The following is a 25,579-nucleotide window of genomic DNA, read 5'->3' on the forward strand; positions in this document are numbered from 1 at the left end:
ATGTCATGTGTTCAGATGAAACCAAAATAGAACTTATTGGAATAAAATCAGCTCGTTGTGTTTGGAGGAAGAAGAATACTGAGTTGCATCCCAAGAACACCATACCTACTGTGAAGCATCATACTTTGGGCCTGTTTTTCTGCTAATGGGACAGGACGATTGATCCGTGTTAAGGAAAGAATGAATGGGGCCATGTATTGTGAGATTTTGAGCCAAAACCTCCTTCCATCAGTGGAACTTTGAATGGTTGACCAAATACTTATTTTCCACCATAATTTACAAATAAATTATTTAAAATTCCTACAATGTGAATTCCTGGATTTTTTTTCACATTCTGTCTCTCACAGTTTAAGTGTACCTACGATGAAAATTACAGACCTCTGTCATCATTTTAAGTGGGAGAACTTGCACAATCGGTGGCTGACTAAAAACTTTCTTGCCCCACTGTAGCTGCAACAGTGGGAAGAACTTTGTATCAGTATTTGTACTTCCTGTACGGAATGCTAAATGCGAAGAAAAAAAGCTAAATCCTAATCTCAATGTGGACAAGCACTCTATTGAAAATGTTCAATAGTTTTACCGAATTAAAATGCTTTTAAAGGTTCTCAAGAAAAATCGGCTTACATAAGTAGATTGGACCCCAACGGGTACTTTCATCCTGCCTCTCTCTTTAGGGTCCCTAGTCGCACCTAGGGGTGGAGGGCCAGTCTGGAGTGGCATGGATGAATCTGAGGTATGTGAGGAATTCACCTCGTAATCACGTCGCCCTCATGCTCGGGCGGTCACCTCACTCTTATCTCCCGATGACCCCCACACCCATGTAATCAGTAAACATAATGGCTAGCTATTCATTAGTCGGGCTTTTCCTCTTCTGCTCCTCCTTATTGCCCTTTTTGCTGGCTGGAGCTGTTTAAAGAAAACCTTTCAATGAATAATCCAAAATGTTTCTTTAATAGCAGGATTAGGTGGAAACTACAACATGCAATACAAAGAATGTTTCCCTTTTGTCAGTCCACTTGCATCGGGGCAACAAGGTACAGTGACAAACTATAGCAAGCACAATGATTGGCAATTTATGTCAGCGCTGTCATGTAAGTTTCCGGAGTCATATCGGGAGCCGCCATGGATCTGAGTTTGTGTAGTTTATCAAACACAGGAAAAAGGAACACACGGACCAGCATTCCCCTCTTTACTCAAGTGACATCCTGTTTGGACCGCTTGCTATTTTGCCAGCCAGGAAAACAGTACGAAGTCCAACTAGAGCACAAGCACAAGGGCTTGCATTCCACATCCTGATGTACCACTCTCTACCAGTCATGGGGGGAACAAGTTGCTTAATAAAGCCTGTTGTCGCCACATTCCCTGATACTTTCCCAGCAGCTTTTGTCCTCCACATTTCCTGTGATAAGATTGTCCAGGAGGGATGAGAAAACTGATAGTTTCCGGGCGTTTTTCCCCTGTCGGCCCAGCGCTGATGAAGACTTTTCCGGACTGTACTGATCAGAGAACTAAAGCGGTTACTTCATCCAAATATGGACTTTAAATTTTCCAATCATGCATGACACACTATACAGAAGACAGTTTGGGACATTAATTGAGAATTTTCCGAGCAAAAATCTAAACTGTGTATATGCGTAAAGGCTGCCTCCACAATGCAGACAAGCGGAAGAAAATGTATGGAAGTCTGTTCTCCATAGCAAAAGTGCCTTGATATAACCTATATTGTGAATGCAGCTCGGATAGGCTCCATCACCTCTGCAACCTTGAAGGAACAAGTGGTAGGAAATGGATGAATGAATTGGCACTAGACAAAGTAAACTGACCTGACTATAGCACTATGCCAAATAAATACCATCATTAGCCTTACACAATATGTTCAATTGCAGCCTAAATACTCAAACCAGCATGCATGCTTGCCCTGAGGACGCTGTCCTCTCCAGATGTCAATACCCTCTGTGACCCCGATCCCTCCCCTTGCCACTGCACACATGGCACTGAGGGATTGTCCAAAATAACAAAGGAGAATAGAAGGGGGCTGATGGGTCTGTGGAATAAGGGGGATAAGCAAACATTCCTGTCACAGTGGAGAGGTCTGGCTAGCAGGTTGAATCAGCTCACCCTTTAAAACGGAGCTCACTGCTCTCGAAAACATGGCTGGACCTCCCTGCACATGCATCACAATGGACTATTTGGCCTTAACAGAGTTTCTCCTATTATCTGCATTGTTGTTGTCATGTCTCTCAGACTCCTTACACACTCAATGGCCAATTGAGGAAGAAGAGATCTTCCAAGGTTGTCAGGTTTACCGCTCTTGGAAAACTTGGATGGGGAAGTAAACATATACACTAAAATGTTCCCAAATGTTGAGAAACATGCTTGGGACTATGGTCGTATACTCCTACTATGTATCTTTATTAAAACATGTTGCCATGAATAGGAGAGTCACTATTTTATGTTATGACTCCTCTTTTTATAATACCCTTGTCTATGTCACTGTCAACACAACTGGTTATGGCAGAAGGACGCCAATGCACAATGAGTCTGGTCCATCCATTTTCTACCGCTTATTCCCTTTTGGGGTCCAAGCCAGTTAAATACATTGTTGTAAAGACTGAATGCATCAAAATATGTCATCTACTGGCAATGTGATCCACACTGTGTATTAACGTGGTTTAGGAAATGCCCACAATATTATAGATCCATGCAGAAATGTTAATGGTGCGAATAAGGCTACTCACCTATATGGCAGCGCGGTGACGTCGGCGTATCCGAGACCAATAATAATTGAACGCCAGGGAGGGAGCCACACTTCACCGCTTCGAAGTGCACATGTTGCCGAGGGGGGAACCATCAGCATACGGAGGACGCCCACAAGGGTCCGTGTGACGTCGCACCTGCCGATGTATCCAACCGCTGGATGCGCTGCACTAGGCGGTGTCACCAACCGTGGTCGTTACGCTCTGAGGACCCCTGCCGAAACTCCTGCTCCCGCCTCTCGCCTGCGTCGGCTCTGACGTCTCTCTCCGCCCTCCAGGCAGTCGGCCGTCGGGGTTTTGGTCGCGACGGTGCCACCCACCGAGTGAGGGAGGACCGCGCACGCGAGTACTGGGATAGAATTTTAATGAGGAGCGCTGCTGCAGAGTGGAGCGTTGCAGCGGACCGGCGTCTGGTCACCTGAGAGCCAGGACATCCCTGCTCAACCTGTTGCTTGTCGTCCTGAATGCAGAACAAGTCTATGAATAGCACCACATAGGTTTATCGGCAACTGTATTTAAAAGCAATTAAAGAGCAGAATTAATACAATAACGCTCACCTTTTCTGCTCAACTTTGCAAGGAGCCATCTGTGCACATTGCTTTTGCACAACCGCCTTTTCTTCCACTATTCTCCAAGTGGCGCCCTGCGATTAAACAGTAAATCACCTACGCACACAGTCAATGCGTTAACAAAACAGGCTGCTTACTACACAAAAGACAGCCAGAATACAAGAGGCGAGAAAGATGTGCACGTATCTGATTTAGGATCCAAATTAAAGAGCAAAAAGCTACGGCAGCATTAAGATGTACTTCCCCCTGTTGACCAGCCCACGTCATTGCATCTAATAACAAAGCATGACTTGACATTTTGAGCAGGGCCTTGGCGTTATCATCAGTTGCAGTCTGCAGTGACTGCAGTCTTTCTCATTACAATGCGACAGAGACACATGACAAGTGCTACACTTACTTTATTTCACTGGCGAATTAAAAAAACAAGCATCTTATGTACAAAATATTTTGACACATATTATGAGGGGTGAGATTGCGGGAATGTATGTAGTAGTGCGGGTATTATTGGAAACGAGACTTTTTCAGTCTGGATTTGTCATCTGCTGCTTTGCGTTTACGTGACGGTGTGGTTGGCGCCTCTTCCGTGGGACATTCAGTGAGGAGGTAAAGCTCCATGGCAGGGATTGGCTCCTGCAGGGAAGCAGATAAAATATGTCTTGACATAAAACTGTCTAAAGACAAAGAAATTGCACCAAGCTGATTTAGCTGCTTACACTGGTTTGTTCCCGACATGGTGCATGATGATATGAGTGAGTGCATGGGGAACTTGTCTTACCTGCATGAGGTAGTCTGCAATGTACTCAGGCTTTAAGCATGTGACTCCTTGGGCAGAGGCCACTGAAACGTCGACTCTGAAGTCTCCCGGTCTAAGTCGACTGAAGTCAGCAAACAGGTGAGTAGCCTCCTTGTACATGGAGGGGGATGGGCTTGGCAGGACCTACAGGGGAAAGAAAAAAGAACAGGTAAAAGCTAAAAGGGACTGTAGCATTTAGGTGGATGATGACGTGCAAAAAGCAACCTTTGCCCCGCCCGACTGCAGCAACCGCCTAAAGCCAGCTTCTCGGTTCTGGTCGATGTTCAGCATAACACTCCATCCACTGAAAGCTCCCTAAAAACACACTGCTATAAACAGATTGCTCTGAAGATTTAACTAGTAGTACATATTTCAGATGTTTTTAGCATTTTTTATAAGGTAACACATACTCCCTTTTCAGAGGGTCCCTGCAGGGCTTTTCTCCAGCGCATGGCAGCTAACGCCAGACGCCTCTGCTGGGAGCTAATGGATGGCAACGCATCTAGGATGGAGCTACTGCCCCACTCATAGGCCTCCTCCTAGAGCACACAACATAAATGGTATGAAAAATAATTCACATTTTAATATTGGAAGGTGTTGCTGAATAGCCAACCTGTATGAAGTGTCCCACAGATCGACATGCCTCCAAGTAGGAGCGATGTAGGATCCATTTGCCAGCAGCCATGGCTGCCAAGTACTTTTCGTTGCGCAGGGGTGTCCCGACTATGATGTGGGAGCAGCTGGGGTCAAACGACTGTTTGTCCAAGACAATGCCACCTACAGGCAGATCAGACACAGAGTCAAATTCTTGATTCAAAACACTAAGAGCCTGATTTACTAAAGGTTTGGGTGTACTAAAACATGTGCAAACCTGATAGCACACGCAAAGCTTATCTACTAAACGTGTGCAAAGTGGATTGTGTCTGGTAAGCGAGCAGAATAAGGCGTGCAATCCCTTTTGCGTCTCTGTCTTCATCAACATGCAAAATATATGCGGATCAATACTGGGAGAAGAAGATGCTAATATAATTATTTGGCACGTGCAATGTAATTTACCAACACTAATCACCGCATTGCGAGCACTTTTTTGCGTTGTATTTGGCATGTGTCAGAAGGACGTACAAACTAACAGTTCAACACATGGCTGCAGGATTAGCGCTCATGCTGCACAGAAAGCCGATGGACAGACGAGAATCCTCCGTCCTCCGTGTGCGTTTCAACACATTTGGACGGTCAGATGGAAAAAGATATTAGACACATCGTCTATTTGGCAACATTGTTTTATAATTGTATATCTGCAAGAGAATTAAATGACTTATTAAAACAAATTCAATGTATTCATTTTGGTGTTATTTATTATATTTCAATGACTTTTGTTTATTCCACATCAAATATATTTCTTATATGAAAAAAATTCTTTATGTGTGCAATTTTTTGGGTCTTGAGCCGGAGTAAATGCAGCCTATCCCAATGAGCGCACCTCAGACGCTAAAAAATTAAATGTGGTGTCATTATACATGGTGTTTTGTTATTGGACTTTTGTGCTCGTCACGGATTGTCCATAACAAACACCATGTTCAAGCATAAGGGTGTCCATATGTGCACTTGGCACCAGGACACCCTAGGCCGCAGTTCCATGATCGACTTTGTAGTTGTGTCATCGGATTTGCGGCCTCATGTTATGGACACTCGGGTGAAGAGAGGGGCGGAGCTTTCTGCCGATCACCACCTGGTGGTGAGTTGGCTGCGATGGTGGGGGAGGATGCCGGACAGACCTGGGAGGCCCAAACGCATTGTGAGGGTCTGCTGGGAACGTCTGGCAGAGTCTCCTGTCAGACAAAGTTTCAATTCCCACCTCCGGAAGAACTTTGAACATGTCACGAGGGAGGTGCTGGACATTGAGTCCGAGTGGACCATGTTCCGCACCTCTATTGTCGAGGCGGCAGATCGGAGCTGTGGCCGCAAGGTAGTTGGTGCCTGTCGGGGCGGCAATCCTAAAACCCCTTGGTGGACACCAGCGGTGAGGGATGCCGTCAAGCTGAAGAAGGAGTCCTATCGGGTCCTTTTGGCTCATAGGACTCCGGAGGCAGTGGACAGGTACCGACAGGCCAAGCGGTGTGCAGCTTCAGCGGTCGCGGAGGCAAAAACTCGGACATGGGAAGAGTTCGGGGAAGCCATGGAAAACGACTTCCGGACGGCTTCGAAGCGATTGTGGACCACCGTCCGCCGCCTCAGGAAGGGGAAACAGTGCACTATCAACACCGTGTATGGTGCGGATGGTGTTCTGCTGACCTCGACTGCGGATGTTGTGGATAGGTGGAAGGAATACTTCGAAGACCTCCTCAATCCCACCAACACGTCTTCCTATGAGGAAGCAGTGCCTGGGGAATCTGTGGTGGACTCACCTATTTCTGGGGCTGAGGTCGCTGAGGTAGTTAAAAAGCTCCTCGGTGGCAAGGCCCCAGGGGTGGACGAGATCCGCCCGGAGTTCCTTAAGGCTCTGGATGCTGTGGGGCTGTCTTGGTTGACAAGACTTTGCAGCATCGCGTGGACATCGGGGGCGGTACCTCTGGATTGGCAGACCGGGGTGGTGGTTCCTCTCTTTAAGAAGGGGGACCGGAGGGTGTGTTCCAACTATCGTGGGATCACACTCCTCAGCCTTCCCGGTAAGGTTTATTCAGGTGTACTGGAGAGGAGGCTACGTCGGATAGTCGAACCTCGGATTCAGGAGGAACAGTGTGGTTTTCGTCCTGGTCGTGGAACTGTGGACCAGCTCTATACTCTCGGCAGGGTTCTTGAGGGTGCATGGGAGTTTGCCCAACCAGTCTACATGTGCTTTGTGGACTTGGAGAAGGCATTCGACCGTGTCCCTCGGGAAGTCCTGTGGGGAGTGCTCAGAGAGTATGGGGTATCGGACTGTCTTATTGTGGCGGTCCGTTCCCTGTACGATCAGTGCCAGAGCTTGGTCCGCATTGCCGGCAGTAAGTCGAACCCATTTCCAGTGAGGGTTGGACTCCGCCAAGGCTGTCCTTTGTCACCGATTCTGTTCATAACTTTTATGGACAGAATTTCTAGGCGCAGTCAAGGCGTTGAGGGGTTCCGGTTTGGTAACCGCAGGATTAGGTCTCTGCTTTTTGCAGATGATGTGGTCCTGATGGCTTCATCTGACCGGGATCTTCAGCTCTCGCTGGATCGGTTCGCAGCCGAGTGTGAAGCGACCGGAATGAGAATCAGCACCTCCAAGTCCGAGTCCATGGTTCTCGCCCGGAAAAGGGTGGAGTGCCATCTCCGGGTTGGGGAGGAGACCCTGCCCCAAGTGGAGGAGTTCAAGTACCTAGGAGTCTTGTTCACGAGTGAGGGAAGAGTGGATCGTGAGATCGACAGGCGGATCGGTGCGGCGTCTTCAGTAATGCGGACGTTGTACCGGTCCGTTGTGGTGAAGAAGGAGCTGAGCCGGAAGGCAAAGCTCTCAATTTACCGGTCGATCTACGTTCCCATCCTCACCTATGGTCATGAGCTTTGGGTCATGACCGAAAGGATAAGATCACGGGTACAAGCGGCCGAAATGAGTTTCCTCCGCCGTGTGGCGGGGCTCTCCCTTAGAGATAGGGTGAGAAGCTCTGCCATCCGGGAGGAACTCAAAGTAAAGCCGCTGCTCCTTCACATCGAGAGGAGCCAGATGAGGTGGTTCGGGCATCTGGTCAGGATGCCACCCGAACGCCTCCCTAGGGAGGTGTTTAGGGCACGTCCAACCGGTAGGAGGCCACGGGGAAGACCCAGGACACGTTGGGAAGACTATGTCTCCCGGCTGGCCTGGGAACGCCTCGGGATCCCCCGGGAAGAGCTAGACGAAGTGGCTGGGGAGAGGGAAGTCTGGGTTTCCCTGCTTAGGCTGTTGCCCCCGCGACCCGACCTCGGATAAGCGGAAGATGATGGATGGATGGATGGTCATTATACATGCACGACATGACTGTGTCTAACGTGCCTATAACAAGTGGTGCATGTCCACTGCATGTTTGAAAACAGGTGGGGACATAATAACATGTAAATAACATCCAAAACATGTAATAACATCCATCCATCTTCAACCACTTATCCGGAATGGGGTCGCGGTACAACAACTCCAGCAGAGACCCCCAGACTTCCCTCACCAGAGCAACATTAGCAACTTCTTCCTGGGGAATCCCGAAGCGTTCCCAGGTCAGAGAGGAGATGTAATCCCCCCCATCTGGTCCTTGGCCTGCCGCGGGGTGTCCTCCCAGTGGGACGTGCAACGAGGACCTACCTAGGGAGACGCTTGTGAGGTATCCGCACGAGATGCCCGAACCACCTAAGCTCGCTCCATTCCAAGCGAAGGAGCGAGCAGTGGCACCACTCCGAGTCTCTCTCGGGTGACCGAACTTCTCCCCCTATCTCTAAGAGAGATGCCAGCCACCCTTCTGAGGAAACTAATTTCGGCCGCTTGTATCCGAAATCTTATACCTTCGGTCATGACCCACACTTCATGACCATAGGTGAGAGTTGGACTGTAAATAGCTCGGTAGACAGAGAGCTTTGCCTTCTGGCTCAGCTCTCGTTTGGTCACAACAGTGCGGCAGAGAGACTGCAATACTGCCCCAGCTGCTCCGATTCTCCAGCTGATTTTTTTTTCCATCTTTCCCTCACTCGTGAACAAAACCCAGAGATACTTAAACTCCAAAACCTGGGACAGAGTCTCGTTCTCTACCTGGACTGTACAAACCATAATAACATGAATCTGCAGTAAATTAATGTCTCAGTGGTGATGACCCATATACTGTAATAGACTGAAAAATATCATGTTAGTGAACCTCAGTTTTAGTAAATCACACGCAACACACCCACTAATAGTACACGTTTAACTTTATAGATGCACATGCTGTTTACCGCGTGGTGCTTGGCTCTTAGTAAATCATTCTACTCTTCATCAAGGACTTACCAAGCTCTTCTATGAGTTGACTGTAATCGATGCGTTCCTGAGGACTGAGGGAAGATAGCTGGAACCTTGGCATGTCTCTCTCTTTCTCGCTCTCCTCCTGGGAGAAACAAGCTTTTAGCCTCCACATGCAATCAGTCGTTAGAAGCAAACATCCAGGTGCAACCCCACCTCTGGCTCGGGTGCCACTTGAGGGTTAGCGATGGGGAAGGCGATGCTGGGGGCTTCGGGAGTCAGGATGTTATTCTGTGGCACTGTGACTTTCTTGCCTATCTGCTGGTCGATGACATCACAAGCCGCTAAAAGGTGGGAAGAACATGAAGATTGAATTCGGGACAGCCTGACTCAGTATAGATTTTTTTTTTTACCATGAGCTCCCAACACACATACCCATCTCTACAAGCTCAGAGTCGGTCATGGAGTCTTTGAAATGCGTCTCTTTTTGAGGGGGCGGCGCCAGGGGCTCTGAGTGTTGCGAGGGACTACCGGGCCACTGGAGATTATCAGCGAGCTTGGCCCTCTCTTCCCTTGCTGTTGGATCATCCCAAAATATCTGCTCACTCTGGGAGGATTCTGTATTACAATCCATTGCTGCTTCCCGAGAGACCCTACGAAATAATACATCATAAACTGTACGCCACTGCAGTCGACCTCCATATTTCAAACACTCTTGGCTCTTTACCTTAATGCTTCCAGGGTGCGACTGCTGCCGCCGTTGCGTCCAGACCTGCTTCGCTCAGGAGTGTTGGTGCTCGAGTTGGCGCCTGCTGACCCCATACGACTTAGCCGCATTGATGTACGTCTCCCTGTTGCTAGCTTTGTGGCCGACATGATCTCTTGAAGCTGTCTTTGTAGATTTTCTCTCATCTCTAGAGTCTGGGAAATATCTTCAGACAAAAAAAATCATACAATGTTTACTCAAACATGCACACGGGTAGGCGGAATTACACAAGAAATTAATTCACCCACCAGTCCTCTCTGCTTCTTGATCTCCACAGCAGGGGATTGAAGGTTCTCCAACAGCCTTGAGACATGTGTAAATGTTATCTAAAAAGAAACTCAGCTATCCAAGTTCACATCTAAAAGCATCACCAAGGGGGAGCTGTATCAACAATTATGTTCATTATATGCAGATGTATATAAAAAAAAGTACTGATGTCTGGACACTTTTGCACGACAATAGAGCTCCCCTATGTGTAAGGGTTACGTTCCTCTACAAACAACAACAACAAAAAAACATTTCAAATCCCCAAAATTGCTTATTTGTTGATACTCTAAACCCGAGAATATGCCTCCTAGTTGCTAAACACATTTTAAATTTCAAATAAATCTGTTTGATTCATAACTATTACACCCTTTTCCCCTAAAAAAAAATAGCGCGATCAAGCCACTTTCTGTTTAAGTAACCAATAAAAAACTGATTCTTCAAAATTTAAAGCAGGAAAAACACAAGAGCGAATATGCGGGGGAACAAATGCTAAACTGCTCTACTGTATAAGAAATAAGGCTGCATCATCATTTCATGTTTTAACCTACTCTGTCATCTCGGGCTTCGGTGATGTCTTGGAGTTGTGTTCGTGTGAAAGGTGGAGACCTCTGGGAGCTGCTGGGAACCTGACTGAGGTTTAGACTCATCTTGGGGTTGTAGGTGAAAGGATACAGAGACTCTGAGACACGTTTCTGCTCCTCTGCGCACTGCACAAGATGACAAAGGGTGGTTATTTGTCCGTAAGCCTTCCAGTTAAAGATAACAAATAAAAGCCAGGCTGGCTTTGCTCGTGTGTCAGTTATGCTGCAGAAAACATACAGCTTGCAGCCAATACTGCGAGACCACATGCAGCTTCCTCTCCTTCACTGCTTTATATTCTCGACTGTTGTCTCCCACTCGGCCTTGGTAGAGGTAGTGAGTCACAGTGTCGTCACAGGCCCACCTTGACAGACACAATAATGTTTGTCAACATGCTTCTTTGCATTAAAAAGAAAGAAAGTTGGCAGAGGTTGTGACTACCTAAAGTCGGCTCCAAGCGAGGCGGCCACGGCGTTCAGTTTGCTCTGCATCTTACTCAACTTTTTCCCCACACAGATCACAAGGCCTGTCAGTGGGCCCACCTCTTTTTCTGGCACCTTGAAATATTGAAGTGGTAGCAAAAATTAACATGAAGGATTTGGACAGTTGACCCACAGCTGAGGTCGCTAACCTCCTTCCTGGTTGTGCTGAGCTGGGGGCTAGCAGACGCTGCTTGCATGTCGGAGATATCGTTATTGCAGGTGCTGTTGGCCAGCGCCACTTTCAGGTTCCGGTTGATGACGTCTGTAAGCGGTGTCTCTGCCCTCCGGCCAGGTTTGGATGTCCCACCCGGAGTGTCGAGTGCTCCTAAGGCATCCTACAAAGAAGTAGTCAGAGGAAAATCTAATATCAAAGCACAATTTGCAACTTCAAAATGAGTTAGGTGACCTTGATATTGAAGGAGGGCCTGAAGAGCTGATCTGTGCTGAGAAAACGAGAAGGAGTGTCCAGCTGCAGAGAGGGTTCCTTGCAGAGAGAGTTCTTTATACTGCCCTCATGGTTTTGTCTAACATCTTCCTTGGATTTTGTCTCATTCAACACAGACCGGAATACTTTGCTCTGGAAGCGTCCTAAATCTAATGGAGTGACCGCCTTCCCGCTCTGTAGACCAAGTAGGGGGATCTCTGGAGAAGAGCGTGCCGGCGGAGCCATGATTGTCCTCTGGGAGGCACCAACAAAACTCCCATCCTCCACATCTGTAAAAAAAATATATAACTCTAGAACACGTGTGACGCTAGTCAGCGACAACTTTCTCTAACCTGAAGAAGCTGGCAGATCAACCAGGAATCGCTCCTCCGCCACCCGCTTTCCGGTTCTTGCCGATGTCATTATCCAATGCATGGTGACCGCTGGAAGCCCCCACTTTTTTGCTGCCTGGTACTTCGTGCCATCTGGGCTCACCAGCACCAAGTGAGTGCTTGCCAACATTCCTTTTTTCTGGTTGGGCAGGCGCACAAAATAGTCCTGGACACTGCAAAATGGGGGAAAAAGCATAACAAACTTGCTCATGGACATTAGAATGAGTGATAGGGGCTGGCATACTTGGCTCCCAGGTGTTTTGCCAGCTCCACCAAGGACTCCCGCTCTGCTCCTGTGAACTGGCTGACAGACAGGACACAATCTTTGAGAGGAAAACATCCATCCATCACAGCAACAGGAGCGAAGAGAGGATTGGAAGAGATCTCCAGAACACTCTCTCTCTCCACACACATTGCCTGTTAAGACAACCACATTAAAAAAAATTCCAAATTCCAAAAGTGAGCAAAGCTATGCACTCACCAGCCATGTGTCCGTGACAACCTCATCCACTGTGGCCTCAACAGTACAGCCTAAGAGAGGGACTACAGCGTAGTCGGCGACGGCGAAGGTACGGCTCACCAGCACCCGGCCTCCGTTCTCTGTCACCATCTGAGAGAGCTGGGCATCGGCCTCTGAGCCAAAACCCTGCAGGAGGAAGCATTTCCCAGCAAAGAGGCCTGCCTCGCTGGGCTCTAGCACGGTCGAGTCAGATTCTGGTCGTACACTGTCGTTATGGGTCCAGGATTGCAGTCGAGGCTCACAGGACGCATCAATGGACCTCCTGCTGTTATGCACGGCTGGCGGCGGCATGTCAACTTCAAAAAAACATACCAGCGTACCTTTACTACCATGCCCGCACAAATTTTTTTTATTTTTTTTGTTTTTGTTTTTAACATTTGATCTTCCGTGTCTAAGTAATATATTTTAAGTGATAGCTACTCACCGACTGTCGGGTCATCGTCCAAGTACTGTGACAGCAGGTCCTCCTGTGCTTGTCTCTCCCTGGGAGTGCTAGGACTTGCTGCTGGGGTTCCTGTTGAGAGCCTTGCGGCAGGGGCACGACAAGCCGGTGCGGACACTACTGCTGGAGAAGGAGGTAGACAATCAGGGTGGAGGAAGCCTTCTTCTGGGAGGAGACGGCCTTTGGAGAAGCTATCCAGCAGCCACTGTACTGTGACCACGTGAGGTCTGAAAAAAGGTGACATCAAAATTTAAAAATACATTTTTTCAAAGCAACAAGTGGACGTGTTGTAAAAGTGAGGCCGACCTGTGACTGGTTTTGGAGAGAAAATGATTGAGGTCCTGGTCTAGTTCTCCCATTATAACGTGTGTGAGATCATCACTAGGCTGGTTAAAGCGAAGACCCCCTGCCGCGTTAACCGCACGCCGCAGCTTTTCCAGCTTCTTCATGGGCAGGCCGCAAAGATACACCTGAGATCAAAAAGCATGAAACTGGAAAGTTGACACTGCAACGCCCACACATGTTTGTGATCAAATGTATTGACCACTTGCCTTACAGCCGTCCAGGATATCATCTGCTGTACACACAGTCAGATCCAGACTCTCTGTGGGGTCCGGAGCTTCCACACGGCTGACGGTTCCATTCGTGAGAGCTGTGTCATTTATTGTCATGCTGGCGTTGACAGAGATGTGACTCAAACCCAAAAGAGATGGACCCTCTGGAGTGAAAATTACAGCATCGGTTTGCCCACGGTTGTCTAAAGTGCGGCCCAGAGATTGTTTTTCATTGTCCATCAACATTAATTTATTAATGAAATACTTCATTTTATAGTACACTACAGCTCGCAATGTGTGGCCATCTGTAGAAAAAGTTTGGACAGTGGATAGTTTGTAGAAGAACGATGTAGCGATGCCGTGTGGACTGACCTTCCTTCTTGCTACTGTCAGTGGTCGGCGTAGACGTGTGTGGCCGAGTGCTTTTGGATGCATTGCGCTCCATGGTGTAGCGGGATTCATCCTGACAGGAGCCCTTCTCTATGCTATCAAAGAGCCAGTGTAGAGACACGCAATACACATTCCATTTGCGTGCACACTCGTACTTCTGACCTGCGGCAAAACAAGACTGATAACATTGATGTGTGTCCGTGTGTGGTGTTGGAAAAAAATCTAGACAAAAAAATCTTGTCTGACTTGCCTGATGGTTCGCTAACGATGAGGTGCGTGCACTCGTTCATTTTGAGCTGACCTGTGTATTTGCCGCCGTGCTGTTCACAGAGCCGCTGTACCTCTTTACGTTCCGTGCTGGACAGACCTGTCACACACACGGTACAACCTCGCAGCACGGGACAAAGATAGTCCTCAACAGCGAGCTCTGTGTATCTGAACAGACTGATGGAGGCAAACATCTTTTAACGTCTATTCCTGATGCATGGATTCACAAGTGATGAACTGTGTATTGGTGAAGAGTACCTGTCCTGAGATTTCTCCCAGCAGGCTCTGACCCATGAGGGAAGCAGGATGGGTTTACCTAGGCTGGCAGCCACAAGGTATTTTTTACTGCCCACCTCGCCTGCAATCAGGTGAGTGACGGACACGTTGAGGTCAAGATAGCTTCGCCCGCCCATGAGCTGCACTAGATCCATCACCTCTGCCTGCAACCAGAGACACAAACATCAGGGACAATTATCACCAAGATTCCACACAATTTAAAGAAGCAGAGGCTACCTGTAAAATTGACATCGGGTTAGATGGGCAACTAAAAAAAGCCTAAATACTTGCTGTCAAAGACAACAAGAAAACTGGAAAAATTCTAGATGACATTATTGAAGAATACATCCTATTGAAAAATGAAATACAACACCAAGACTTGATGCAATTCCAAACTTGACTGTAACCACTCTACGATAATTATACAGTATACATTATGGGTTTTCACCATCCATCCATCCATCCATTTTTTACCGCTTGCCCCTTTTCGGGACAATGGGGTGGGCTGGAGCCTATCCCAGCTGCACTCGAGTGGTAGGCCGGGTATACCCTGGACAAGTCGCCACTTCATTGCAGGGCCAACACAGATAGACAGACAACAATATCATTACCAATATGTTATTGCTTCATCGATATCCAGTATTTACTGCCTTTTGCATTTCTGTCAACATTTTAACTTAGTATTTAATTGTCTTTATGGAAGCTAACATATTTATAATTACTATGTATTTCTTTTTTTTCTTTCTTTTTACCATTTCTCTTTCTTGCTTATCCTTAACACTGCCCAAATTATATCCTGCATTTTTCCGCTTGCTTTGCTAACTGGTATATTATTTTTCCAACACTTTTCTTTCATACCTCACTGCTTAATCTATATCCAGAATGTATTTATGAGTACTGCGTTTTTGTCAAACTCTAACAGTACTGTTCATCATTCCAAAGTATACTTATTAATTTCTCCATATTTCATTAATTATCTTACGTTATATTTATCATTAAGTATACTTCTTTTTTATTTACTGACTACATTTTATTTGAATTTGGTTATTTGCATTGTATGTCTTTAGCACCTTTTCAGTTATCCTTGCAACACATGATCTATTCATTTCTGTATCGCAGACCAAATACTGTAAGTGTCAACATGTAAAATGTACACTGTGAATTAATCATCAGTAATAGACACGGAGAAGGGATAGGATTAGGTCAACCGCTTCTTCCTACTCCTTTTCAGACCAGCTGAATTGTGCAAATCACATGCTTTCCCATAGTAAAACATTTTTTTAAATTAGAGGGATTGATGAACTAACCCGAGTTGCTTTATCCAGGCTGGTACATGAGATGGTGACATCGGCCATGGCCATGTTGTGGACAGGTTTCTCTGCTTTGGGAACACAGCGCTGCTGCTGCAGGCAGAACAACACCACCAAAGGACTGACAACCCGGCAGCCGAGCTACAGGATGAACCATTAAGAAGGACGATAATACAGTATATGTTAAATCCAAGGGTAAAGTCGGCAGACTATGAATATGATACAATATCATACATTCTTGCAGTGCTGGAAGGCAGGAGTGTTGAAGTCACTAAAGACAAATAGAGACTTGTCCTTCTGGTCCATCTTCAATACAGTGTCCTCGTCGATCCTCTTAAGATACTTTTCCGACTGCAGCTCTAAAATGGCCTGTAAAAACCGAGAAAAAACATAGTAATAAACAGCTGTAAACTAAGATTTGTGTATGTTGTGTGTCAGTTGATGGCTCACCTCATAAGACTTGGCAGCATACTCTGACTCCTGTCCTTTACTTGCTACAAACTTAACAATGAAGCCTTCCTTGTCTCCGATGGACATGATGATGCTTAGGAAACAGGAGGATGTAAGCATTTAAACACAACGATACGTTTAACTTAGCAGCAAAACTGTTAGCTATAGCTCAGTTAGTACGATACTTTAAAGCAAGTCATCCTACCTCTTTCAGGTAGACCAAAGCAGTCCAAAATGTTATATATATGGAAGAAATAGTCCAAATATGTGTACCTAAATTTTCATTTTTTTTCCAACTGTGTAGAAAAGAACAGATTTACCATACAGCTTTAGCATTTGCCGGTTAGCCAACATTTGAAACCAACTTAACTTTATAATTGGTATGTTGTGTTTTTTATCAAGACAAATGGTGTCAGGGACGGACAGAATTTAGTGAAAATCAGCTGACAATCGTTATTATCGTTAGTGTGTTGAAAAGAGTCTCAACACCTCCTTGTTGGGATTCGCGCCATTACGTCACTACCGGTTTTACAAGCTAAATAAGCCGAATGGAAAGTGCATCTAACGACCAAACGTTCCTAGGAAACAAACGTTTAGCTGTTAAAAGTTTGCTCTATTGTAATACCTACAAGCTGCGATTTTTAAAAATCCATCCATCCCATCCATTTTCTACCGCTTATTCCCTTTTGGGGTCGCGGGGGGCGCTGGCGCCTATCTCAGCTACAATCGGGCGGAAGGCGGGGTACACCCTGGACAAGTCGCCACCTTATCGCAGGGCCAACACAGATAGACAGACAACATTCACACTCACATTCACACACTAGGGCCAATTTTTTTAGTGTTGCCAATCAACCTATCCCCAGGTGCATGTCTTTGGAAGTGGGAGGAAGCCGGAGTACCCGGAGGGAACCCACGCATTCACGGGGAGAACATGCAAACTCCTCACAGAAAGATCCCGAGCCTGGATTTGAACCCAGGACTGCAGGACCTTCGTATTGTGCGGCAGACGCACTAACCCCTCTGCCACCGTGAAGCCTACGAACATAAATATACATGTTTGAGAACGTTCTTTAAATATTATGTAGGCATATAATAATAATTAAAAAACAATCATAATTCAGTCACTTCAGGTGTTACATGCAAAATAAGCTGAATGGAGTGACTCTAAATCAGGGGTGTCAAACTCAAATACAGAGTGGGCCAAAATTTAAAACTGAACAAAGCCGCGGGCCAAGGTTCAACAAATTAACCTTTTAATAGGGACCCAAACAAGTTTTGCATTGAATATTGAACGAGCAAGGCTTGTATAACTTTATAGTGACATGCAAAATCGATTTTCAAATAATAATAATAATGATAATTTAAAAATATCAATATTAAATAAAATTAAAAAAAAATTGAATGCCTCTTTCCTATTTGCAGCTTTCTGATGTAAATATCAACATTAACTTGGCGGGGTTTGGTGGTAGCGGGGGATGTATTTTGTAGCATCCCGGAAGAGTGCTGCAAGGGAATCTGGGTATTTGTTCTGTTGTGTTTATGTTGTGTTACGGTGCAGATTTTCTCCCTAAATGTGGTTGTCATTCTTGTTTGGTGTGGTTTCACAGTGTGGCGCATATTTGCAACAGTGTTAAAGTTGTTTATACGGCCACCCTCAGTGTGACCTGTATGGCGGTTGACCAAGTATGCCTTGCATTCATTTGTTTGTGTGTAAAGTATGCATATAGTATGTGACTGGGCCGGCACAATATTTGTATGGAGAAAAAGCGGACAGGACGACAGGTTGTAGAGGACGTTGAATGCAGTGCCTTTAAGGCACGTCCCCAATAATGTTGTTTGGGTGGAAATCGAGAGAAATTCGGGAGAATGGTTGCCCCGGGTGATTTTCGGCAAGGGCACTGAAATTCGGGAGTCTCTCGGGAAAATCGGGAGGGTTGGTAAGTATGAGTATTAGCGATGAATGCGGTGTTATAATACCGGTGGGCCAGCTCTAATGTTAATTTGAAATTGCCTCAAAGGCCAAATTAAATTACACGGTGGGCCAAATTTGGCTCGCGGGCCAGAGTTTGACACCCATGCTCTAAATCAACATCTGGACAAATTCAGGCCCGGGGGCCACATGCGGCCCTTAAAGCTTTTCAATCTGGGCCGCCGGACATTCCCATCCATCCATCCATTTTCCAACAAATATTTTTTTTCAGATCTCTAAGATGGTAAGTGTAGCTGCCATTATGATGTGCACTCATGTTTTCTAATGACCGTAAGTCTTCAACTATACTAAATCTTTCAGTGCTTGGAATCTGCGCTTTTGCATGATATACTAGTTACTATGGTCATCTAATTAGTTAACATGGTAATCTAATTAGTTAATATGGTAATCTGAGTCACAGAAGCTCAGACCAGGCACCAAGCAGTGTGGGTGGGGAGCGTTTCCACAGTGTTTTCAGAGTGGCCAGCCTGAAATGTGGGTGTCAGGGACGGACGTGGAAGTAAATTTTTAGTTTTTAGTTCTAAAGCTCAGTGATATCACATATATCAGATTGTAGGTGGGTTTTTTTTTACTCTTTGCGTTCATATTACGCTGTTGGTTGTGTTTTCGCTTGATTATAAAATATGTCAAATGTTGTCAATATTCAGTGTTTTATCGTTCATAGTGAATATTGTAAATACCACGTTCTTCATTTACAATGTACATTCTGGGTGTTTCATTCAGTAAAAACAATTTTAATTCCATTCCGTTTTTTAATGCGGCTTTTAGCATTGAATCAGACATTATTGTGAGGTTTTGTATTAGTGTTCCTAAAAACAGATATACCAGCCCCAGACACATTTTTCCTTTAAATTTGGCCGCCGAGTCACAATAATTGCCCAGGCCTGCTTTAAATAGACAAAGCATTCCTAGGAATCAAACATGAAAAGTTTGATGCATTGTAATAGCTAAAAGCTTGGATTTTTGTTAATACAAACACAAATAAAAATACAAAGCTGTGGACTTTTTTTTTTTTTTTTAGATATTTAGGTATATAATAATCAATCTTCATTCAACCACACAGTATGCTTACAACTTAATATTCCCTGTCAATTATTTCAGGTTTTTCACAAATTCATAACGGCTTTCAAATTCTAAACTTATGAAAACAAAGACAATGAACACTGTGGGTTCCCTTTTATTCTTAAAATTTTATGTACAAGTGCGACTGATTATTTTTAATGTACATTCAATAGAATAGAAAGTTTGTATACGCAATATAACATCGAACATTTCACAGACTGCACTAGTCTTTCACACAGATTCAACATTATTCATCATGTGCACTTGGCCGAATGTCATTTCCGAGAGTTATTATTCACCTAATTCCTGTGCCTTACGCATATTGTGGGATAGAGAATTATTTTATAAAAAAATTGGAGGGGGACACCCTGAAGATCTTTGAGGTAAACCATGGGGGACAAGTCTCTTCAGCCATTTTCAGATTTTCTTCTTGTTCGGAGTAGGAATCCATGATGCGGGCTTGACAAAAACGTGATGACGTAAAAAGTTCATTGGCATTAAAACAGCTGAGGTTGAGAATTCAGTGGCTACTGCTACCAATCAGGGTAAGGGAAGAAGACGACAATAAAGGACAAGTTATAATTGTCAAGTCTTACAAGTCTTTCTTGTGAAAAAAAAGAATAACTGGAGTAAAAAATATATTTATACAAAAAGTAAACTATTCTGTGTGTCATTGGAAGAAACAGAGAATCACAGAAACAAAACATCTGTTAAGACAATTTCAAAAAATTTATGAGTGCCAGTTGGAGGGTAGGTGGAGGTTGGTAGCGATACAGGAGAAGGCGTCTAAGTAATTTTGTTGTGACCGTCAATGACATCCTTTTGTCCTCTCCTTTCCCACATGTCGGGAAGTCTAATAGACCCGGTGAGCTTGCAGGGCGGTCTAGGTGCCTGAGACTGACTGTACTGTGCAAGCGTGTCCGTCAGCCTTGGTCTCCGTGGTCGCTATCCACTGGTGGTGGGACGCTGGGCATTACCGGTGTGCCGCTTCCTGCTGCTGTAAGGTAACCTGCTACTCCTGGCCCTGTAGGGGGCAGAGAGATAGGTCAGAAAAGGTGCAGCTCGACAGTCTAATTGGTTTGAAAATGGTTTTGATGTTAGTAAATAAGACTTGGCATGCAGAGGCCAATCAATGCACAGATGGAAAGATGGGAATAGAATGGAGTGGTAAAGACGCTATGGAGGCCAGTTGGAGGTCAAAGTCTACCTGCATATGTGCAACAAAAAGGAGGGCTTTAAGGGCCCACCTCGGGAGTCTAGAGCCCACCTCGGAGTGGGCTGCTGGCGGCCAGGAGAGAGGGAGTGGAAACTCCTGAGGAGGAAATATTGAGGACAGAAAGGACAGGAAAGGCAAAGCCAGAAAGTTCAGGGAATTGGAGAGTTTGAAACAAAGGTGCTGGATTTAAGCGCGTGTGAGGACTCAGCCATAAAGTGTGTGTTTTTTGATTTTTAGGATAAAGAAAAAGCATAGACAGGTGACCACAAACTACCTTTATGACCGTATTGTGTTTGCCAACAGAGTGAATATATAAAAGTGATCTACCTGTTAGGTAGCCTGCAGTCTGAGACTCGGAAATGAAGAGATCATGTTTCTGGTCCTTGAAGGCACTCCATACTGCAGATTTCGCTAGTAATTCATTGACCTGCAAACCATTTAATAAAATATACATCACTCAGGCTGTGATACAGGGACGTCCGAACATTTTTGACTAAGAACTGCATACTAAAAAAAAATCAAAAGATGCAGTAAAGCCAATTTTTTTGGTTTTGTTTTGTAAAAAGGACAACCAATTACACATTCAAAGACAAACATTTGTGTTAATATTATGTGTTAGTGTCAATATATTTTAAAACTATGAAAATTTAAATGGACCCCTGGGTCGCACTTTGAACTCTTTTCGATTTGGTGGTCAAGCATCATACCTGCTCTCCGTACTGCAGACTGCGAGTCATAGACTTAAGAGCCTTTACAATCTGGGCCTTGGTCGCTGAGGGGTTGTGTAGGTTCTCCAGGCCGATTCCTTCCAGAAGCTTTAAAAGGTATGGAACCAGCTCCACCCTCAGAGCCTGAGCAGCAAAAAAAAGGTTGATTGAGACAATACAGATCTCAAACAAGGTAATATTGACATAATGTGGAAAAAGGGGTACCTGAGCTACGAGTTCTGTCTGCTCCTTCTGAAACATGCGGTTTAGAGCCTCACAGGCCAGCCCAGCCATGTCTGCACGGACCTTCATTCCCGTCATGAGAGGGCCGATGGCCTCAAGGGCAGCCATGGAGCGCACGCAGAGCTATATAAACACAATGTAAGTGAATACAACCTTTTTAAAAACTTTTATTGTGGGAAAATGGAAAACCCGTTTTGATTACCTCGTTATCCGAGAGCACATGGATGAGACGGATGGAGCTCTTAGGTATGGCGTTGTTCTTGTGGTTAAGTGCTGCTAAGATGCGGGGCAAGTGACCCAGGGGTGGGACTTGATCAGCGAGCTGAGTCTGTGTGCTGAACAGACACACCGCTGCTGTGGTGACGGTCTCCAGCGCCTCCCCCTGAGACCACAATAGATATACAGTGGGGCAAAAAAGTATTTAGTCAGCCATCGATTGTGCAAGTTCTCCCACATAAAATGATGACAGAGGTCTGTAATTTTCATCATAAGTACACTTCAACTGTGAGAGACAGAATGTGGAAAAAATTCAGGAATTCACACTGTAGGAATTTAAAATAATTTATTTGTAAATTATGGTGGAAAATAAGTATTTGGTCAACCATTCGAAGCTCTCACTGATGGAAGGAGGTTTTGGCTCAAAATCTCACGATACATGGGCCCATTCATTCTTTCCTTAACATGGATCAATCGTCCTGTCCCCTTCGCAGAAAAACAGCCCCAAAGCATGATGTTTCCACCCCCATGCTTCACAGCAGGTATTATGTTCTTGGGATGCAACTCAGTATTCTTCTTCCTCCAAACACGATGAGTTTATACCAAAATGGATACATGGATGATACAGCAGAGGATTGGGAGAATGTCCTGTGGTCAGATGAAACCAAAATAGAACTTTTTGGTATAAACTCAACTCGTCGTGTTTGGAGGAAGAAGAATACTGATTTGCATCCCAAGAACACCACACCTACTGTGAAGCATGGGGTGGAAACATCATGCTTTGGGGCTGTTTTTCTGCTAAGGGGACAGGACGATTGATCCGTGTTAAGGAAAGAATTAACGGGGCCATGTATCGTGAGATTTTGAGCCAAAACCTCCTTCCATCAGTGAGAGCTTTGAAAGGTTGACCAAATACTTATTTTCCACCATAATTTACAAATAAATTCTTTAAAATTCCTACAGTGTGAATTCCTGGATTTTTTTTCACATTCTGTCTCTCACAGTTGAAGTGTACCTATGATGAAAATTACAGAACTCTGCCTTCCGCCCGATTGTAGCTGAGATAGGCGCCAGCGCCCCCCGTGACCCCAAAAAGGGAATAAGCGGTAGAAAATGGATGGATGGATGGATGGATGTCATCATTTTAAGTGGGAGAACTTGCACAATCGGTGGCTGACTAAATACTTTTTTGCCCCACTGTATTGGCGTATGTGTGGCGGAAAAAGGACATTTAAAACATCATTAGCTCACATTGGGGTTGTTCTTCTCTAATAGCTCTGTCACGGTTTCCAAGAGAGACACGAGGAACTCCCGAGGCTTGCGTAGCACCCAGCCCGGCTGAGCAATAAAGATGCGTAAGAATACTCCGCCCACTTCCAGCTCTCCCTGTCCAGCTCCGTAGGCCACAGTGAAGTCCTCTGGCAGCTGAACAGCAAGAGAATTATTGTCATATTTTTCATGACGTTACATTCAACACTGACTTGTCTTTCTGAACTTACTCTCCAGTTGACATCAGGATTATCTTTCTGCTGTTTAAAGTGCCTGAGAAGGAGACACGCCATTTAAGAATTAATAAGTTCAAGACTGACATCTCCACTCTACAGTATTCTATTGTGACTTACTCAATCATCATCTCCCGCACAGTGGTAGAAACTGTCTCTCTGGAGCTATCATTCCAAATGAGTTCAGGATTCTCATGTGTTCCTTCAAATATGTGCACTGCCGCTTCAGCGTTGTCCCGCATTGCATCCATGAACACTCCCGGAAGGAAACGAATCAGAGTCAGCCGAACCTGGTGGGTAATGGAGCCAAAATGTCATTTGATGTGGACTGATTTAGACTGGTGATTCTCAACCACAGCACACTAATTATCCAATTTCACTTAGTTGGTCCAATTTTTCTCCTCCTACAAATACATATATGTGTTTATCTATCTATGCTGGAAACATATAGTGACAGAAAGAACAACTAAATGTTCTTTCACTACATGGTAGAAAAAAACAAAGTGTAGTACCTTAGTTTTCATACATTCTACTTTTGATAAAATATATTTAATTTTTTTGGCAAAATATTACGTGCAACAAAATGGTCAGTTTACCCACCTATCATTCCGAGAAATAAACTACCCAAACAAAGAGTTCCCTGTGTTGATAACTATTTTTAATTTCATTTATGGTTTCTAATTATGTTTTTAAATTTTTAAAAAAAATCAGATTAATCAGATTTAGAAATTTTAATTAATCATGATTATACACAGCTAATTACTTGCTTGCATAATTAAAATTTGCTTTCCTATTGTTTTCTGCCTTTAAAACTACAATTATTCTATGTGTTTAAGGTTAATATTTGTGTGTATAAGGAACGGATTCATTTGGTTTACATAATTTCTTCAGGGAAAAGTTGCTTCAGTTTCCGTACGATTTGGTTTTTATCTGACCATTTAGAACAGATTACGAGGTACCACTGTCACCTGTGGCCATTCACACAACACAATAAGTTGTGGAACACTTGGTGGCGTGCCATGAGATTTTTCACATGTGTCTTGGCTCAATAATGGTTTGGAAACACAGATTCAGATGAGTAAGATGTAGTTGTTAGCAACACCCACCTTGGGCCCCACCAGCTTGTCTGAGGTCATTTTGGAGAACAGCTCAGCTGTTTGTGTGCGAACCTGAGGGTGGGTGCAGTTGCAGAATAGATCTAGCAGGTAAATGAGAGCTCCTGTATGGACAAAAAAACCCTGTGAGCATGACCAAGTTGTACATTTCACATGAATATGGCACACTCTTTAGAAGAAAAGAAACACAGACCTTTAGCCATGGACTCTTTTACTATTTTAGTGTTGGAAGTCAGTGCATGGAGGGTTTCCAACACCATTTGTCTGCCTAAAAGACAACATTTTAACCTTCAAGAACACAATGGAATAAAAGAGAGGTTTTTTTTTGCAAACGGGTGACATCTTACTTGATGGCAGAGAGTGCAGCAGTAAAAGTAGGTTAGACAGCACGAGCGACTCTGCAATGTTGCTCACACATTCTTGATTTGATGTTACTGTGTTCACCACCTGCAGGGAAGCACAGAAGACTTACTTACATGAAGGAGGGGGATCTCAGACCGTGGATATTTGTTTTTGAGATGTTAAGCACCTCCAACACTAGCTGCTGCACCCGGCCAGCTCCATGAACACGCAACAGGGAGAAGAGCAGCTTAAAATGACCAATGCATTCCGTCTCGGAGCCTGAAATTACAAATAGGGGTATTGCTTGGATTTACATGAGGTCACGTCCGGCTCATTATATATGTGTGGTGTTGAAGTCAGCATCTGTTCTCAAACATGCCCACTGCTTGCTTGGTTTTCAGCTGTACAAATTGTTCAAATCGCAAAAAGGATAAATGGTTCTACAGAGTTCCTCGAGAGGTAATCAAGAAGGGTGGAAGTGGGCAAGATTTTACTAAAACAACAAAAAAAGTGCCACGCGCATTGGAGCACAGTCGAAGAATGCACAAGTTTAGTGATCATGTCATTAAAGGTTTGTTTGATATAATTTAAATTTTCAGTATTTTCCATTGAAGTATTACTTTGATGTTATTTGTATTTTATCTTTTATCGGTGTTTTTAAAATGCATTTTTGCTTCAAGTGTTTTGTAAAGCACCAACTCGGCAAGTCTAAACAAAATATTGTAAATGTGAGCAAAGCCTAAAAACCAAAGCCACCAATCATAAATAAGGCATTTAGCACATAAATAATGTTGAGATTTATAGTTATAGTTTGATAAAGACAGGGAAAAACATGCATACTCAAGACACCACAATGTGCAACAACTACAAAAAAGAAACAAGCATGGCTGTGCAACCTTAGCTGAGCAAAAACGATGCATATTTATTTGAGACGGTCGTGATACCAATTTCCTTGACCCAGCCATACACAAAAAAGTTGTAGACTTCCATACTTTTCCAGGTTTTCATCTGTTTTGTCATGTAGAATGATGTTTGGAGCA

The 25,579-nt window shown here is 44.7% G+C and overlaps 3 protein-coding genes across 8 annotated transcripts in view; all 3 read right to left on the reverse strand.

Moving 5' to 3' along the window:
• tmem108 (transmembrane protein 108) overlaps positions 1–3,477 on the reverse strand; it is a 33,851-nt gene extending 30,374 nt beyond the window's left edge. Inside the window, exons 1-2 of the mRNA XM_061921681.1 lie at positions 3,314–3,477; positions 2,739–3,216 (exon numbers count right to left, since the gene is read on the reverse strand). The gene's annotated coding sequence lies outside the window, so the exon portion shown is untranslated. The remainder of the gene's footprint in view (positions 1–2,738; positions 3,217–3,313) is intronic.
• Positions 3,478–3,705: 228 nt separating this feature from the next.
• topbp1 (DNA topoisomerase II binding protein 1) lies at positions 3,706–16,679 on the reverse strand. Its single transcript, XM_061921682.1, has 28 exons — positions 16,352–16,679; positions 16,147–16,240; positions 15,931–16,065; positions 15,694–15,837; positions 14,369–14,550; positions 14,094–14,287; positions 13,826–14,005; positions 13,451–13,617; positions 13,206–13,369; positions 12,882–13,126; positions 12,419–12,753; positions 12,182–12,354; positions 11,899–12,110; positions 11,528–11,835; positions 11,271–11,456; positions 11,081–11,196; positions 10,880–11,003; positions 10,609–10,767; positions 10,042–10,096; positions 9,755–9,959; positions 9,463–9,680; positions 9,244–9,371; positions 9,076–9,172; positions 4,732–4,895; positions 4,529–4,657; positions 4,344–4,433; positions 4,101–4,262; positions 3,706–3,955 (listed from the first exon to the last, which is right to left on the reverse strand). The coding sequence occupies exons 2-28, from the start codon at positions 16,231–16,233 to the stop codon at positions 3,827–3,829; spliced, it is 4,488 nt and encodes a 1,495-aa protein (XP_061777666.1). The 5' UTR covers positions 16,234–16,240; positions 16,352–16,679; the 3' UTR covers positions 3,706–3,826.
• A 2,616-nt stretch (positions 16,680–19,295) lies between these two features.
• Positions 19,296–25,579, reverse strand: part of LOC133569396 (dnaJ homolog subfamily C member 13-like) — a 34,124-nt gene continuing 27,840 nt past the window's right edge. For 5 of the 6 annotated variants that reach the window (XM_061921687.1, XM_061921686.1, XM_061921685.1 and 2 more), the window contains 12 exons: positions 24,727–24,818; positions 24,545–24,644; positions 24,391–24,465; positions 24,189–24,301; positions 23,203–23,372; positions 23,080–23,122; positions 22,832–23,005; positions 21,567–21,746; positions 21,347–21,487; positions 21,122–21,265; positions 20,742–20,841; positions 19,296–20,222 (listed from right to left, as the gene is read on the reverse strand). In XM_061921687.1, the coding sequence (XP_061777671.1) occupies positions 20,122–20,222; positions 20,742–20,841; positions 21,122–21,265; positions 21,347–21,487; positions 21,567–21,746; positions 22,832–23,005; positions 23,080–23,122; positions 23,203–23,372; positions 24,189–24,301; positions 24,391–24,465; positions 24,545–24,644; positions 24,727–24,818 (1,433 nt within the window). In that variant the 3' untranslated portion in view covers positions 19,296–20,121. Of the gene's footprint in view, positions 20,223–20,405; positions 20,511–20,741; positions 20,842–21,121; positions 21,266–21,346; positions 21,488–21,566; positions 21,747–22,831; positions 23,006–23,079; positions 23,123–23,202; positions 23,373–24,188; positions 24,302–24,390; positions 24,466–24,544; positions 24,645–24,726; positions 24,819–25,579 lie in introns of all 6 variants that reach the window. The other variant, XM_061921688.1, reaches the window with a different exon arrangement.

Source organism: Nerophis ophidion, linkage group LG15 (assembly GCF_033978795.1).
Source record: "Nerophis ophidion isolate RoL-2023_Sa linkage group LG15, RoL_Noph_v1.0, whole genome shotgun sequence".
In the NCBI taxonomy this organism is placed as follows: Eukaryota; Metazoa; Chordata; class Actinopteri; order Syngnathiformes; family Syngnathidae; genus Nerophis; species Nerophis ophidion.